Here is a 16,744-nt window from a genome sequence, read left to right as displayed (position 1 = left end):
CGGGGCAGACCCAGGACCAGGTGGAGGGATTATATCTCAACACTGGCCTGGGAACGCCTTGGGATCCCCCAGTCAGAGCTGGTGGATGTGGCTGGGGAAAGGGAAGTTTGGGGCTCCCTGTTGAAGCTGCTGCCCCCGTGACCCGACTACGGATAAGCGGTGGAAGATGGATGGATGGATCAGAGGGCAAAATCTTCTGTTCAGTTTACCTACAAAAATACACTGAAGTCAGTAGTTCAATCTTAACTATCTTTATTTCTATACTACTTTATGCAGGTATAAATGTGAGATTCAATAATTGAAAACTTGCATTCACTATGTGAAGATACAGTCATACAAAATATTGATCACTCAATGCTTACTTGTAAGTTTTACTTGGAGTAGAATACATTTTAACTTTGACATAGACAACACCATTGGTATGCCATAGTTTAGTTGTTGTTTTTTTCTTCGATAATATGATTTTCCATTTCAATTTAAAAAGGCATATAAAATAGCAACCAAGGTGAATACCCATTTACATGCATCGCTGATTATTCCTTCCAGTCATAGAGACCAAATGTCCAAGACTACAAAAAAGTATTGATAATATCTGTCATTTACCTTCTGATCTGATTTTCTTTCAATCGATCGTCCTCGCCTTGTCGTATACCAATTCGCGGGTTTAGCTCGTAAAAAAAGAATCCTGTTATTTTTAGTGCTGTCAGGCGATTAAAAGAATTAATCTAATTAATTACAGCATTTGTAATTAATTAATAGCATTTTAATCTTGTACCTGCTAAAAGCCCCAAAATAAAGAATTGAATTCTAGGACATTACAAAATTGCAGTGCATGACTAATCAATAGAATGCACCAAGAGGAGAAGATTTGAAATCCACATTTTTATTGGTTAAGTGTGCTTTATAAATGAAATTCAAAAGAAAAAAGGCCAAGCACATCAGCAAACCAATTAGGCCAGGTGCATTTCTCAAAAATGCAATACGAATACAGTTAAAATAAGTAAAATTCAGAAATAAAATAAGGCTGAGTCTCAAATAGGCACATAAGCAGATTCTCAATCAAAATGAATACTAAAGCTGACAAAATTCAGCAATTCAAAATGAATAGTATAATATGCCTCTAAATAAGGCAACTAAATAGCAAGATGCCAACAGCCTTTTCCTTTACAAGGGTAAGCTAACGTTCAACTCTGTGTCCTTGACATGTTTTGCATTTAAATGATACGTTAGGCTGGAGCTACTTCGGTGATATGAAAATTCTCTTTTACAAAAGGTACAAATATTATTATTATTATTTATATAATAATAATAATAATGGATTAGATTTGTATAATGCTAATTCTTATAGTGCCTTAATTTGCAGCATAAACAATTGATCTAATTAACACGTTAAAGTGACAGCCCTAGTTTTTTTTTATTGGGCTAGAGACGGTCATGACCGGTGTGCATATTTAATGATCAGGAGCGTTTGGGTCACTTCGGCTATTTCCGTCGGTATACGGAAATAGCAGCATGCTATTGTTTTCTTATGTTATCGCCTGGGGATTTTCGCGAGTCCAAAAAAGTAGTAAGTTTTAGACTTTTTTTTTCCTAAAAATAAGAATGCCACTATGGCTACACAAGCTAAAAACCTTGTAGCCATATGGAATTTACTTTGCCTATGGCGAAGTGGCGATTGGCTAGCGCAAGCCCAGCTGTACTTCATGGAGTATACCATTTCTACCCCTCATGGTCTCACTGGGGCTCTGATGCTTTCATTGTTGGCATTAGCAGTTTGCCTGTACATATTACACCATAGAGACTGAATCTGGTACAGGATGAACTGGAGAATCACCCAGGAACAGGATTCCAAAGAGCGACAAACGATTGGGAGTGAGCATTTGCCCTCTTAGTCGGTTAGGAGGACAACGTCAGCTTTGCTGAGATGGTTTCTGATGTTGAACAAAACCTCTGGATGTGCAAACAAATTATTGCATCAGTTGTGCTTTGAAGAGGCTGGACATTGACATCCTGAGCTGTTGTGGTTCTTGCTAGTGAAATGAAGAGTCATTAGGATCATGGGAAACAGGTCTGTGTACATTTTTGCAGCTACTCTGCCAGTTGCACTTTTACTGTGAACTTAGTATTAGTAAGTATTTTGTTTGTATAAGGTCTAAAATTCTGTTTTTCAGTCTTGTAAAAATAAGAGCAAGGTCCTAGCATGTAATCTCTATATTTTTTGGAGTGATATTTACTTATTACTTAAAGTACTTTCAGATATCAGCACTTAATAGTTCAAGAACTCGGATATATGAAAGTGTTCACTATTTCTCCAACATTTCGGAAAGTGTCTTTGCATCAGTCTGATGAAAAAACAAGCTGATGACCACATGGCATTCATCACATACAGTAATACCATGAGATATGCGTTTAATTACTACCCGCTTCAAAGCGATGATATATTGTAATTGTCAGTGTCCGTGTGTTCGTTCGTCCTTTAGTCTACCAAATATCTTGGCAACCGTTGCAAATAGAAAAATGAAACAAAAAGAACATCGCTCAGGCGGCAAAGAGGATAAAAATGAAATGACCTTGAGAAAACTAGGGCAAAGTCAAATTTTAACTTTTGTACACTCAGGAACCAGATAAGATAGAAAGACGAGGGAGAAGGCCAGTGTGAGTAAGACCATAGATCAAAGCTAGTGCTTTTATTTGCGAAAGTAGGTCAGAGCACTAGCTGTGATCTTTGACCTATGTAAGTAGGTCAAGGTACATTTTTTAATTCATGGTGTTGCGGGATGTTGCAGTCTCTGACTGCCTCGGTTGTAGTTTGTTTTGTAACTGAGTTTGTAAGTAAAAAAACATTTAAATAACTAAATCATTTTGATCTCTTCCAGTCTTGGCCCCAAACGCCCCAAACTTCCTAAGTTATGAAAAATCAAGTCATAAACATGCTAATTTTACCTTTGCATAATAGATAGATAGATATTAACTATATATAAGGTATGTAAACAATTATAAACCGGAAAAGAAACACAAAAGTCACAAGAACACACAAGCTACATATTTACTCCATGATCAAGAATGAGATCCGGTCTCAGGTTATCCATCCACTAACTAGCTGTGGTGTCCCGAAGCACGACTTGTAGGTAGGATTTTTGTGCATATGTCAAAACTATGGACAGCATGATGACTCATATCTCAAAAAATTTGTAATGTCAAGCAACTCACGTCATATTTTTTACGTCCTACAAAATAGTAGAGTACACAATTCCTAATTGTCTATTTTCCCAACTAATCAGAAAAGAAATATTACCTCCAGTATGACACCTGATTTTTTTTTTTGAAATTTAAAAAATAAAAAAAAAATTTTACAATTTACAAGTACAGGTAGTCGTCTACTTACGACCGCGATTGGGTCCGACAGATCGGTCGTAATTCGACTTGGTCGTAAATCGACTCTTAAGTAAAAATTCAATCCAGCATCGCTGGTGCTTGGCTGGGGGTCGTCCGGATCGTCAGCTGGGGCAGCGCGTGGGTTGGTGGGAGCGGGAGACGATCTTTTCATAATCATTGTGAGCTTTGTCTGAATTGTTCGTTTCTTTTTCTCCTCATAAATTTCACGATATGGACGGAAAGCATTGTTTGCCATCCGTTCAATCCTTGCAAATGTTTCTATGTTCTATGTCCATTTCTTCAAAGTGTGCACGGAGTTTATTTAACAGGGAAAAACCTTCTGACAAGCCTTTGGTAGTGAACATTTTTTCTGTTTCCTCCTCTTCTTTCTCTGCTTCTCTTCTCTCTTCTTCTTCCACTCTTTCTTACAGCGCGATCATTCGTGAGTTCTCCAAGGAGAGGTTTTTTGCCAGTTTCACTATTTTCTCCCGAATCTGATCAAATTCTTCGTCACTTTCAAATCCAGCAGAAGAGTTCACGTAACGCTTGACAGTTTTTCCATACGCCATTCATACATTTCTCCGTCACAGCCTCCTAAGCAGCCCAGCCCATCAGTAGTGGGCTGGGCTATTGATCTCGGTGTGACTGAACAGCGTGTGTGCGCCGTGGGGACTGAAGAGAGCGCGGGAGCCTCAGAGCGTGAGTACTGTGGCTGGAGGGAATGCCCGCGTTACCCAGACATTGTGGTCGTAAAGTCGGTCGGTCGTAAGTTGCATAGGTCGTAAGTCGACGACTACCTGTATAAACATTTTTTTATGAGTGTGTATATATATATATATATATATATATATATATTATACACACACACTAATACCTATGTAGGCGTCCACTATTTTTTTGGGGGGGAAAGCCATCAGCAGGCTTGTAGGACTCTTGTGTTGGTTACATCCCGCAAAGCGGTGATGTACTGTATTTGTCAGTGTTTGTCCGTCCGTCCACCAAATATCTTCACACCCGTTGCAGATGGAAAGATGAAACAAAAAGCACATTACTCGGGAGACAAAGAGGATGAAAAGGAGATGAGACCTTGACCTTGAGAAAAGTAGGTCAAGGTCAAATTTCAACTTTTGTACACTTAAGACCAGGATAAGATGGAAAGACAAGGGATAGGCCAGCGTGAGTAAGACCATAGATCAAAGCTAGTGCTTTGATCTATGGTCTAAGATATTTTCTATCCTGATATATTTTTGCACATATCTCAGGAACCAGATAAGATAGAAAGACAAAATAAAAGGCATTATATTCAGGGAGGAAATGGGATGAAAATTAGATTACAACCTTGACAAACTAGGTCAAGGTCACATTTTCACTTTTATACCTTTTTAGGTATATCTATCTATCTATATATAGGTATATCTATGAAACCTCTTGACAAACAGAATGCACCAGTTACATGTTGGATCATGGGTCTTTTATTAAATTACCCTGACCTATGAAAGTAGGTCAGGGTGAAATTTTGAAAGCAGGGGTGTCACGTGTTGTATTAGTCTTTGACTGCCTAGTTTAACTTTGATGTTGTTCTGACATTAAAAATATGTCACCGTCAATATATAAGAATGTGTATCTCATATGCCATTTGAATGCTAAGTAATATTGGTTTGTACAGTATATCAACAATTACTTGGATGCCATTCAGTTGGGTTTAATCACCCCCAAGGCCAAACACTCTCACAGAGTTCACCCTCTCCAGAGAGTCGTTTTGAAAGGTTAAAATGCTTCAACTTCCAATGTTGAGGGAAATTCTTAAAATATGGATCCACCCTTTTTTTCTGCAGCAAAATGTTCTGGTTTACACCACACCCTTAGAGTGTTACAGATATTATTTCAGTGTGCGTGTGTGTTTGTGTTTAATCAGTGAGAAAACTGTGCGAAAAATCCTCTCCTGTCTGTTTCTGTCCCAGTACACAGTACATTCTCTCTCTCCATCCTCCCACCGACTGTTGTGGAGGTCCTTTAATATATAGAATAACGTCTAACATAAATAGCATTATGAACAGTCTGGTTTCACATATCAGAACGTAAAAAGAAATTGAACAGAACATTAAGGGTATTGGTTTTGTCTACAGGACATCTGGTGCACAGCAGTATTCTCAAGTAAAATCTGCTGTGATGACAAAAACCAGTTCCGACTCTAAAAACTGCTGAGGCGGCACATCAGGATGACCGTTCCACTCTAGTGATTTTTTTTTTGTAGAGAGATATGCTTTTCACCATTTTGTGTTCAATTTGAAAAATGTCCAAAGTTAGAGGTTCCCATTTCACATCAGCACATCAAATTGATGAAGGCCAGGAGGTCCTGTTCTCTACGTGTGTGTCATCCAGTGTTCAGTTAACATCAACAGTCACGTCTTGTGTTATCCTCGACCCTTTGTGCTTTATTTAGTTCTACCCCAGTGCCGACATTCCCCTTCAATGTAGACTAAATGCGAACATCTGATTCCTCCAACAAAGGGTCTGAACTTTTTCCCTGCTAGCTTGCGTGTGAAGAGAGAGGCCTATCATATCAGCTGAAGCGGCACGCTTGCACTAATCTGCTTTTTCACTCTCCAGGTCCTTTATCCAGCCACAGCAGTTTTCCTGAGTGTTATTCTTCCTAAACTTTGACAGGAAAGCCGCCCCCTCTCCCACTTCCGATCCCAAGCTTTCTTTCTAATGTTTGGAGTTGGCAAAACGTCCCTTGACAATGTCTTCCTGAAGTAATCAATTAAAAAGCCTCAATACTTGAATATGGATTAACAAGACTGGAATCAAAAGCTATAGATGCGACCACCATAGAGGCTCCACTTCTTCATTCACCTTGAAGCTATTGCTCTGTCCAGATCTCATGTATAACATGGTCGTCCGTCCTTTATCTATTCTTCCAGGAACATGGTGGCCTTCTTCGAATCTTCCCAGATGGAAAGGCCCAGTTTGCTGACATAGAGCCCAAATTTGATCGTCTGCTATTGTTTTGGTCAGACAGACGGAACCCTCATGAAGTTCAGCCGGCCTTTGCCACTAGGTAGGTATCAAACCTCTGTCCACAGCACATGCTCAGGTGACCACATTTAAATTCCATCATTGTTCCGTGGTCTCCACAGGTATGCCATCACAGTGTGGTATTTTGATGCAGATGAGCGAGCCAGAGCTAAAGAAAAGTATTTAACAGGTAAGATCTGAGGTTGAAACTGCAAAGTTGTGCTCCTATCATTCCAGTCCTGCCGTCTGACATGATCTTTTGCATGTTTGTCTTCTTTTCATGCAGGTTCAGGAGATAAAGGAGTAAAGGTTGACCTTAATAAACCATCAGATCTCAGCTAAAAGGAACCTGCACCTCCTTCAGATTGCCATTAAGTGCTATGTTTGATGAAAGTGGCCTCTAGAGAGCATGTGTGTGTTTTTCAGGGTGAAACAGAAGACTTTTTAATGATTGGGTGAAGCATATGGACACAGAACTAATTAATTCAGTGATTTTTATTCAATTTCAGCAAACTGTGGCAATACAGGGGACTTTGAATGTCATGACATTGTACTGAAAGGGAACATGTGGATGTTTGTCCTTTCACCTCTGAAGGATGCAGCAGATGTTTTTAGAGAGAATCTACACCTTTTGCATATTTGTATTTGCAGTTAATTCCTTACAGGTACGGTGTTCTGCATATGTTTAATGTTTTATGCTTTTCACATGGAATCAGCTGTTATAAGCTACTGGATAGCAAAATGTGCTTAAGTTTGAAATAATATGGGGAATGATTTGAATTAAAAAAAACCTTTTTCTGGCGCAATTCATTGGTCTTACTTTTGAACAATTCACGCTCAAAACATTACACAACACGCTTGCTGTTCTGTTTGTGGTCTTCCTCTTCCGTCCCATTTTCAATTTTGTTGATTTAAGAAGAACAAAATCTGACCTCTTACCTACCTCTGCAGCATGCTTGTCTGCACCATACGCTGCCTCACGCTGCCCTCCACTGGCCAACACTCCTAGATAATTTGTTTTCAGATAAATATACTTCCATAAAATAGAAATTATATGATTAAAACTAGGTAAGAAGAAAAACTTCCCAAGAATCTGCAAAGAATCGGTGGTAACTGCTGTGTTGTTTTTGCTGCCTTTATAACTAATTTCTAGAGTACAGCATTTAAACACTAAGCATAAAAAACAAATTGTGGGTGGTACAATCATCTGGTGCATTATTGTTACTTTACAAATTGATTATTCTTCCACACCAGAGTTATGTACTGTTTATTGTCTCCATTAGATGACGATTCCCCCTCCTTGAGTCGTCACCTTATCGTGGTGGAGGGGTTTGTGTGTCCCAATGATCCTAGGAGCTAAGTTGTCTGGGGCTTTGTGCCCCTAGCAGGGTCACCCATGACAAACAGGTCCTAGGTGAGGGACCAGACAAAGGACGACTCACAGACCCCTCATGATGAATAAAAACAATGGACCACGTTTTCCCTTGCCCGGATGCGGGCCACCGGGGCCCCCCTCTGGAGCCAGGCTATTGGCAGACTGGGGTGGTGGTTCCCCTTTTTAAGAAGGGGGACCGGAGGGTGTGTTCCAACTACAAGGGGATCACACTCCTCCAGCATTGCTACCAAATGGTCTGAATTAATCTGGTTGTGTTAAAAGGTGTTTTCATGTGTGTGAAATTCAGATTATCAGAGAAAATAATCTCTGCATCCAGGAATTTTCATTTATTTTACTTTATTAAAGTCACTTGTAATTATGTGATAGTTTTCATGTAAATTTGTTCATGGAATGCTTTTGGATTCAATGACTTTTCAAATGAATGAGTAATCTGGTGAAAAGCAATGATCACAAAGAATGGAAAAGTAAATAGAATAAAATCTGATAAAAATGTGCATTAAAAAAATTTCATAGCTTAATAATACTCACATATTCAACACAAATTGCTTTGTTACTGATCACTGAGTCTTAGAACAATTCACCTCCACAATATCCCTCATCAGGAACAATTACACATCAGATGTTAAAACACAGTCTCCATATTTTATCAAGAAAGTCACAACCTTTTTCTATTTATTCCTAATTTCACACAATTGCTCCATGGATTAACTCCAAAACTTTCATAACCACTGACCACCAGTTTTACACTGACCAGTTTTACAATGCTGTTCTGTGAAACACTAACTTTTGAAGCCTGAGGATTAGCGATACGTCTAGAGAAGGAAGCATGGAGCTGATGCTAGGAAAAACCTACCTACAGTGAAGTGTGGCAGTAGGTCAGTGATGCTCTGTATCGGCTGTATTCACCAGATAGAAACCTGCAGCTTCCAGAGACTGAGATGGATTACATCATATACTGGGAGATCCAAGAGGAAAATGTCTCACCACCTGAGAGGAAGATGATGCTTAGATCTAGATGTTTCTAAAGGGTGATGATCCCAGACAGGCTTGTTTCAGAAGAGGTCCTGGATCATTCTAGAGACCATTAGAGTCACCCAACTAGAATTCCTTAGAAAACTCTGGCAGAGTTTGATGAGGGTGGTCGGAGCACATAAAAAGGAATAGTACCAGAGATGCTTATTATTTAGATGCTGAATCATTTCAAAACTGCAAGACAGTGGAAGTACAAACCTTTTTTTTTTCATAAATATTTGGACACTGAATTGTAAATAGAAAAAAAAATATTCAGTTATTTCTGAATTACCGAAATCCCACACATAATGGAAATAAGCACCAAAGACATTTCAAATGTTGAAATTTAAAAAAATGAAGTTGCTTTAAAGATTAGTTGCTAAAATTAGTTATGTTACAAAGAAGTCGTGTTTTGCAGGGTCATGATGATTACTGTGTTGCATTAATACTAAAATAAGAAAATTTCCCATTCTTATCTGATGTACGATTTCAGGATCTCCTATTGATTATATTTGTTTTATAATGTAACAAACATTTTCCCTGGTGGTGTGTCACCCGGACACAGAGCTGCTGTTGTGTAAGACGGTGCCTTCATTGTCTTACTGAAATAAACAAGACTGAAAGACATTGTTCACAGGGCAGCGTGTCATTCCTACAACAGCAAGTAAATCATTAGTATTAATGGTGCCCTCATATGTGCAGGTTAGCTATGCTGTACACACTAATGCACCCCAAACCACCACAAATGAATGTCATCACAGAAACATCTGTTTCTAATGCAGTGATGTCTTTGGGAGTGAAGATCATGACTCTCCAGTACTTGGCTTTTGCTTTTGTCCCTGGCAGGAATCGATTCTGTAAACGACATGTCCAAATCCTTTGTAATTCTATGCTCAGAAACATTATATACGGGATTGTTGTATTTTGTGTTATCTTTGGAAAAATCTATTGAAGTGTTTCAACATTGTCTGATTGAATTAATGCAAACAGCTGATAAATACGACATTCAGCCAAAAACCACGCATCGTCTAGAACAGAGGTCAAATGACATTTCTACCAACTGTGTATATCGTCTAAGATATGTGCTTTTTTGAAGGCATTTAAACTTTTTTAATATGAATTAAATTAATATATACTATATAGAAACAACATCTGTATGGAAAATACATAAAATAGTAATACAGTACATTTTACAAACATCAGGAAATATATTAGGGAGTATTCAATATAAACTATACAAAGTAAATATTTAAGAGCAGTCAAAATTAGATGAGACATTGAACAAGAAGTGTGCAAAATTAGTGTCCCACTTGTGGACTTTCAGATACTGGCAGAAAAAAAGTCTCTTAACTCTGCTCTACACAAAATAGAAAAGTGAATGTATTGAGTAAAGGGCAGCATTTGGTGCCATGTGCCTCTGTCATAAGGAGAGAGTGCAAAAACTATTGAAAACAATGCTACAGGTCAGCAGGGGGTGCTGTGACCTCCAGTCAGTAATGGCTGAGCTCCTCAGGAGGAGGCGGGAGGTTGTAACTGTCCTCCCCTCCGATGTAGACATTGATGCCGCTGCTTTGGCTCCCCCACTCGTAGCTGTCAGCAGCCAGACTGCAAAAACACACAAACATCCATTTAGCTATTTGTTTGGTCTCTCCCCCTTCAGCCAGACACATGGAAGTGCCAGGACATAACAGCGTTTTCACCTGGCTTGGATGTTATGTGGCATAACGCTCCACGCCAGGTCATCATCGCTGTCATAACGTCGAGGGTTGTCAAAGAAATAAGACTTGCTGGAGAAGACATGGCCAGGGATCCCAGAACAACTCTAGGATCAGCAAACCAGAAAAGGGTTATAGAAACAACCTTATGTAAAATGAATCACTGACTTCATAACCCTCTCTTTCACATTGAAAATTTAATTTTTTAAAATTAATTTTATATACTGAATTAATCCCTGCAGGGAAATTAGTGGCACACAGTATTTAGTACACATGCATATACAGTATATTAGTGTGTTCAGGCCCTGAACACACAAACACACAACAGGGGGCCTGTACGCATGCAAGGGAGGTAGAGTGGTGGGAAGCCCCTTTGTGGAGCGCCCAAATGAGAAGCTTGTAAGGGGTACAGCACCTTGCTCAAGGGCGCCTCGGCAGTGCTCCAAAGGTGAGCTGACACCTCCCACTGTCAACTCACACTCTGGGTGTTTTTGGGCGGGAGCTGGAATCGAACCGCCGATCTTGGAACATTAGACAACCCGCTCTACCGCCCGCTATACCACTGAGCCACTGCCGCCCCGGTCAGACTAATTCTGTTACTCAAATTAAAAAGTATGAAATTACAAAACTGTCCACTGTTCAACAAGAAAATGTTCTCATCACATACCCCTTCAGATTTATCTCGAGAGTCCTGGGAGGATTTCTTAGACCACACGTTGGAAACTGCTGCTTTAAGGTAACTACTGGTTTAAGGTAACTGCTTGCTCACCCTGTCCTGGTTAGGCTGCCGTACTCTAAAGAAAAACACCACAAGGGAAGTAGGGAGCAGCTCCCACACAAATAAGATCACTCCAAAGATGATGTAGCCTGCATCACCCAGGGTTAGCTGTAGATCTGCCTGAAAAGCAAACAAAATTACATTTCATTCACTGGAGACCAAGACTATGTTCATGTATTTCCATCTTTCAGGCAAACTTTTTTTTAAATCCATTTCACTAATGGAAGCCACAAGTCACATAAATATGATTCTGAGCAAATGTGAAGGAAGATATTTGGATTTTAATGAAAAAATACCAGATAGTTTTCAGTGATAAATGTATTGATTTTTAGAGAATTGTTATAATAATTACTCTCCTTTCAACTGCACAGTAAATATGAAGCTAAATCCAGGAGCTGAAAAGTGTAACTCAACACGACAATTCACCATACCTGGCCAAGATAAGCTTAAAACCACACCCTGTCATTTTTACACTTTAGTTATGGCGCAAGCAAAAATATAGTGTGCTAACTTTAACTTTGGGCAGAGTATGGCTAGCTGTTTCCAGTCAAAGCTAATCTAAGTCAGTCGCTAGCCATAGTTTCTCATTTCCTCTACCATATTTGAGTGTGATATCAATCTTTGCGGCTTACTTGCAGAAAACAAAGAAGGAAAGAAAAAGAGAAAATCCACATTTTTTCCACAATGACCAACTAATTTTTTAAAGTATTTTGAGGTGTAGTTTTCACCTGGTCTGAAACGTTGTACCAGTCATAATCAAAGGAATTAATAGTCTTGTTCGAGAGTCCCAGAACTACCAGGTTGTAGCAGGCCCTGGATGCATACAGGAGGATGATGATGGCACCTATAGCTGTCACCTGGCACACCGACGTCCCCTGTAGAGGTAAAAAAAAGAGCTCAAGTGAGAAGCTGCATGTCAGGCAAACTAGTTGATGCAGAACATGTTTCCCACCTTGGATTCAAGGTAAATGTTAGCCAGTGACATCTTAGCAATCTTGTAGAGACACAGGGAGAGCGAGACTGCGCACAGGACAAACAGCGAGTCGTTGATGGCGACCCTCACCAACACAATGGTGTGGGTTTCTGCTGGGGACATCCTCACCAACAGTGCACACACTAAATTCACCACTAAAAACACTAGGCTGATGATCAGGAAGAGGAGGTACAATGGCAGCCTGTGGGCCAGGAAGAGATAGAGCATTATTCTGATAACTCATTTATCTCATCAACACTTCAAAACATGATTTAACCAAATAAACTGAAACACATTAAATAGAAAGTAAACACTCGAACTCTAAAATTTCATCTTACTTGTATTTCAAAAGCTCTGGAGCATACTTTGACTTTGCCTTGAAAACGACCTGTGAGAAGAGAAGGAATCATTCAAATGTGTCACGCCATTCTGGTCAAGCGTTCTCACTTCTGTTTTCTTGCCCGGATGTTATTTTAAAACAGGAACCCCTGCTGTTGAAAAAAGGAGAGTTTGGGACATTAGCTGCGCAGCAGCTCCACCAGTAGAACACATGATCACTCTGTGCCTTTGTCAACTGTGACTCAAAGGGATTATACTAAAATAATCTTTAGGCAGCGACCACAGAAGGTATTACAGAGTGTTTGGGTCTACATGACAGATGGAGCAATAATAATGTGTATTTGATGTGGATGAAAATGTCTTCATGTCACTGCTAGTCGGTCGCTAGTAGGTGCAATGATTCATCATTGATATCTATTGTATATTACCCCCCCCCCCCAAAAAAAAAGAGTGAAATGGGGAAAGAGGACCACCAAATGAACGTTTGTCAACCTGTTAGCAGGACTACACACAAAAACGTTAACTCATAGATTTTCATGAGGCTTGGTGTCAAAGAAAGAACCCTTACATTTAAGATTTTTAAAAAGTGTCAGGGCCTTTCTTATTATCAAATACAGTGAAACTACTTAATGGGTTATATTTTCACTATTACCTCTAAATGATCTATAAAATTTAATGTTACCATTGGCAGATCTTTTGCAGAAGTTGAATAGGAAATTAAAAGTCTTCCTGCCTTCGTCCATAAGAGATGAGCTTTGAAAGATCTCCTCCTAACAGGTTCTTATTGTCTAAAAGGACTTGAAATAATCATTTTATGTCTTAGATCGTATTATTAATAAATCAACCTTCATGTACTGTTTGCATCTTTGGAATCCAGAATCGAAGAAAAGTCCTGCTCTGGACACAAATAGCCTTCTGACGACAGGAACGGACCCGCTGCTGGCGCTGGTGTGCGTCACGATGTCTGCGCATCATCCAAACCTGCACTCACCTGCGCAAAGTAAAGGTTCATGAGGCTGAGCGTGAAGAACTGGAGGCAGACCGGGCAGCAGTACAGCAGCCAGAAGGGGAAGGGGCCCAGAGTGTTGGCCGTCACAAAGTTCTGGAAGTAGAAGGAAAAGAGCACGGTGCGCAGGGCCGACCACAGCAGACACAGCGACAGGAAGGCGGTCTGGTAGCTGAAGCGCTTGTGTCGGTACCGCAGCACCAGCCACAGCTGGACGTAGATGAAGATGAAGAGGAGGGAGTAGAAGACCGTGTAGACCACCGTCAGGCCCAACGTGACGTAGGGGGGCACGGCCGGGCTCAGGGTAGGCAGAGGCAGGGATGACTGCTTCTCATTTGCAAAGGCCTCCATGGCCGAGGGAGGAGGGAGAGGAGCCGGTGTTCTGTCTCGGCTCTCACGCCCAGCAGAGGAGAGGTGAGAGCCGCGGTGAAGGAGGAAGAGGAATGCGCTGGTTGTGTCGGCGGTCACTGGGTGGGGAAAGGGAAACGCACAGGAGAGAAAACGAAGCGAACTTCCTGCTGCAGCGATAGAGACAGCCACAGGCACATGACCGGAGATGTGGATCCTTCTAGTCAGGAGGCTGCAGACAGCCGCAGCCAGGACCTCAGCTCGAGGAGCAGCCTTCATCCGCCTCCTCCTCCTCGTTACGTGACGCGACGCATCAGCTGACGCACGCCGCGGTACCTTTAACCCTGTGATGGGGCTTCCCACCGCGGCTCCGGTCCCTGGAGATCCAGCCGGGACCTGGCAACCCGAGGGAGTGATCATTCTTTATCATTTATAATGATTAAGAATTATCAGCAGTCTGCTGATGAAGGTTTGTTTTTTATCAAACAACATAAAATGATAAACTGTCAAACACCACCCAAACACCACCACCGTTTCAGTGGGATTCAACCCCGACATGACAAGCACCAGTAATTCTTTACAGAGAACTTTCAGCTGCTGCAAACACAAACAGCAAGTCCCAGAGGTTTTACTAGGGTACATCCTGATGGATGAAGGCCTCCGTTCTGAAATACTCATGGGATTCAACTCAGGTGACTTTTTTTGAAACCAAACTTAGTTGGACCACAAGGCATTATTGTCCATTTAGGATGTATTTTGAGATTAATCACTGGAGTTTTGTTCATTTCATCAGTTTAAACATGTTTCGACTCAAAATCCCTCTTAGGAGTCAAACTCCAAATACACTCGATTCTCAAACCTCTCATCATCTCGATGTCTGTGTAGGTTCTCAGTCATCCAGGTCATGGTTATCCAAAAGCTGTTGAGTCGATCCACTGGACGTTAAGAAAGTTCTTGAAGACGTTTCGTCTCTCATCCAAGAGACTTCTTCTCATCATCTCATGTAACATTCACTAAGTCATTACTCATTTTTGTTTTTCTGATGTTTGGTAAAACTTGAGTGACAGATGGCAGGTGTAGTCAAGCAGCTATGAGTACAGCATTTGATTTTAGAACATTATTATATGTCTATCCATTGTTTCATTGAAAAATTTTCCACTGCTTTGGTGGAGTTTGGCAAACCAATTTTAAACATCAAATACATCGATCTGTCTGAGTAAAGGTGTGTTATCACAAGCTATTAAAACAATGTAAAAACAGGAATCCAGCTTCGCAGGTTCGACAGCCATATTCTGTCTTTGAATAGCGCTCCGGGACATATTCAAACCTATCTTACATAAAGCCCTGACTGTGCTGTAAATATTATATTAAAACACAGTGAACGTAAAATAAATTAAAAAACTTTTTTAAAGGGGCAGCACGGTGGTGCAGTGGGTAGCGTTGTCGCCTCACATCAAGGTGGGTACGGGTTCAAGTCTCGCTCTGTGCAGAGTTTGCATGTTCTCCCCGTGCCTACGTTGGTTCTTTTTGGGTTCTCCGGCTTCCTCCCACCTCCAAAAACATGCGCTTCAGGTTAATTAGCCCTTCCAAATTGCCCTTGTGTGTGTGTGTATTTGTATATCTTCTGTGTAACTCTGCAGTGCCGCGCCCGGAGTTTCCCCCGCCTCACGCCCCATGCCAGCTGGGATAGGCTCCAGCTCCCCGTGACCCTCGCAAGCGGATGAAGTGGGTGGGAAAATGAATATATGAATGAACTTTATTTAAAAGAAGATGACCCCAGAAAAGACAGTAAGACCCCAGAAGGATAAAGGCAACAAGGATAATTTGTGGTCTGACCCTAGGGACTTTATGATTAAGAAGACACATAGAATTCTGTAAAGTCTGTAATGGCTGATAGTAGATTTAGTTTTTATTCACAGGACGGGGCATGTGAAAAGGTGGGAAGGCCAAAGATGGAGCTCCCTGGAGTTCACCTTTGTCTGCTGTGATACATTAATCTTGTGGTGCACTGCGAAAGCACCACCCAAACACCACCACAGACAGGATGCATTCAGCTACAGCCCTGACACCCATCACTTTCAATGGTCAGAACCAAACATTTAATGTGTCTAAAATAATTGCTGATTGATATAACTGAGTCTGAATTTTATTAAATTTTAAGAGATTCTGCTTCTATTAGTTTGCTTTAATGTTGTTTTAACAGCTAATTGTGAGAATCAGTGCTCAAAGTGTTCCCTTCACTGACTACTGTAAGATTACTTGGATAAGAGAATATCGGTTGAGACCAAATAGCATTTTTTAAATTGTTGTCTATTTCCATTTATTGCCCCAAAATTATAATTTTAATAACAATGTTAAGTTATTCATGAGTAAATATTTACTTTAATATCCATTATTGATTCTGTTGTTTGCATTTAAATTTCCCCTACATTAGCCAAGTTAACTAATAACAATTATAAATTACTGTGATTATGAACAATAGATCCATAATAGACATCCATTGTTCTCGATAGATCCATAACCAAATGTGTTCCTGTGGTAGACCCAATACCAGGTTAGACATTACCAAGTGTTTAAGTCACATAGCTGAAATAGTGAACTAAAATCCTTGTTTTCTGTATTTCAAAAGACGAGAAAAGTTTAAAAAAAAAAAAAAGACAAAGAAAAACAAATCAGTCATTCATCTAAGTGTAAAGCAGCACAAAAAAAACAAATGTAAAAAAATAAATATAAATAGATAATACCAATTTTTAAAATAACCCAGACGTTTATCACATATTGTGTT

At 40.2% G+C, this 16,744-nt stretch overlaps 2 protein-coding genes across 5 annotated transcripts in view; one reads left to right on the top strand and one right to left on the bottom strand.

The window, feature by feature from the left end:
- The window catches only part of egln1a (egl-9 family hypoxia-inducible factor 1a), a 31,451-nt gene extending 23,304 nt beyond the window's left edge, over nucleotides 1-8,147 (top strand). For both annotated transcript variants that reach the window (XM_068326875.1, XM_068326874.1), the window contains 3 exons: nucleotides 6,300-6,436; nucleotides 6,516-6,583; nucleotides 6,680-8,147. In XM_068326875.1, the coding sequence (XP_068182976.1) occupies nucleotides 6,300-6,436; nucleotides 6,516-6,583; nucleotides 6,680-6,735 (261 nt within the window). In that variant the 3' untranslated portion in view covers nucleotides 6,736-8,147. The remainder of the gene's footprint in view (nucleotides 1-6,299; nucleotides 6,437-6,515; nucleotides 6,584-6,679) is intronic.
- An 806-nt stretch (nucleotides 8,148-8,953) lies between these two features.
- Nucleotides 8,954-16,102, bottom strand: gpr137ba (G protein-coupled receptor 137Ba). 3 transcript variants are annotated; one of them, XM_068326871.1, is made up of 7 exons: nucleotides 13,597-14,869; nucleotides 12,605-12,654; nucleotides 12,246-12,468; nucleotides 12,022-12,168; nucleotides 11,285-11,413; nucleotides 10,501-10,622; nucleotides 8,954-10,405 (listed from the first exon to the last, which is right to left on the bottom strand). In XM_068326871.1, exons 1-7 carry the CDS (start codon nucleotides 14,377-14,379, stop codon nucleotides 10,291-10,293), a joined length of 1,569 nt encoding a protein of 522 aa, XP_068182972.1. In that variant the 5' UTR covers nucleotides 14,380-14,869; the 3' UTR covers nucleotides 8,954-10,290. The 3 variants fall into 3 exon arrangements, 2 of the variants coding, with proteins under 2 accessions (XP_068182972.1, XP_068182973.1); XR_011037280.1 differs by having other exon boundaries at nucleotides 10,392-10,405; nucleotides 11,183-11,413; nucleotides 13,597-16,102; XM_068326872.1 differs by lacking the exon at nucleotides 10,501-10,622 and having other exon boundaries at nucleotides 13,597-16,102.
- Between the last annotated feature and the right edge of the window lie 642 nt (nucleotides 16,103-16,744).

The sequence above is a fragment of the Antennarius striatus genome, chromosome 11 (assembly GCF_040054535.1).
Source record: "Antennarius striatus isolate MH-2024 chromosome 11, ASM4005453v1, whole genome shotgun sequence".
In the NCBI taxonomy this organism is placed as follows: Eukaryota; Metazoa; Chordata; class Actinopteri; order Lophiiformes; family Antennariidae; genus Antennarius; species Antennarius striatus.
The sequence above is the reverse complement of the archived record's forward strand: the minus strand, read 5'-3'. Positions and strand labels throughout refer to the sequence as shown.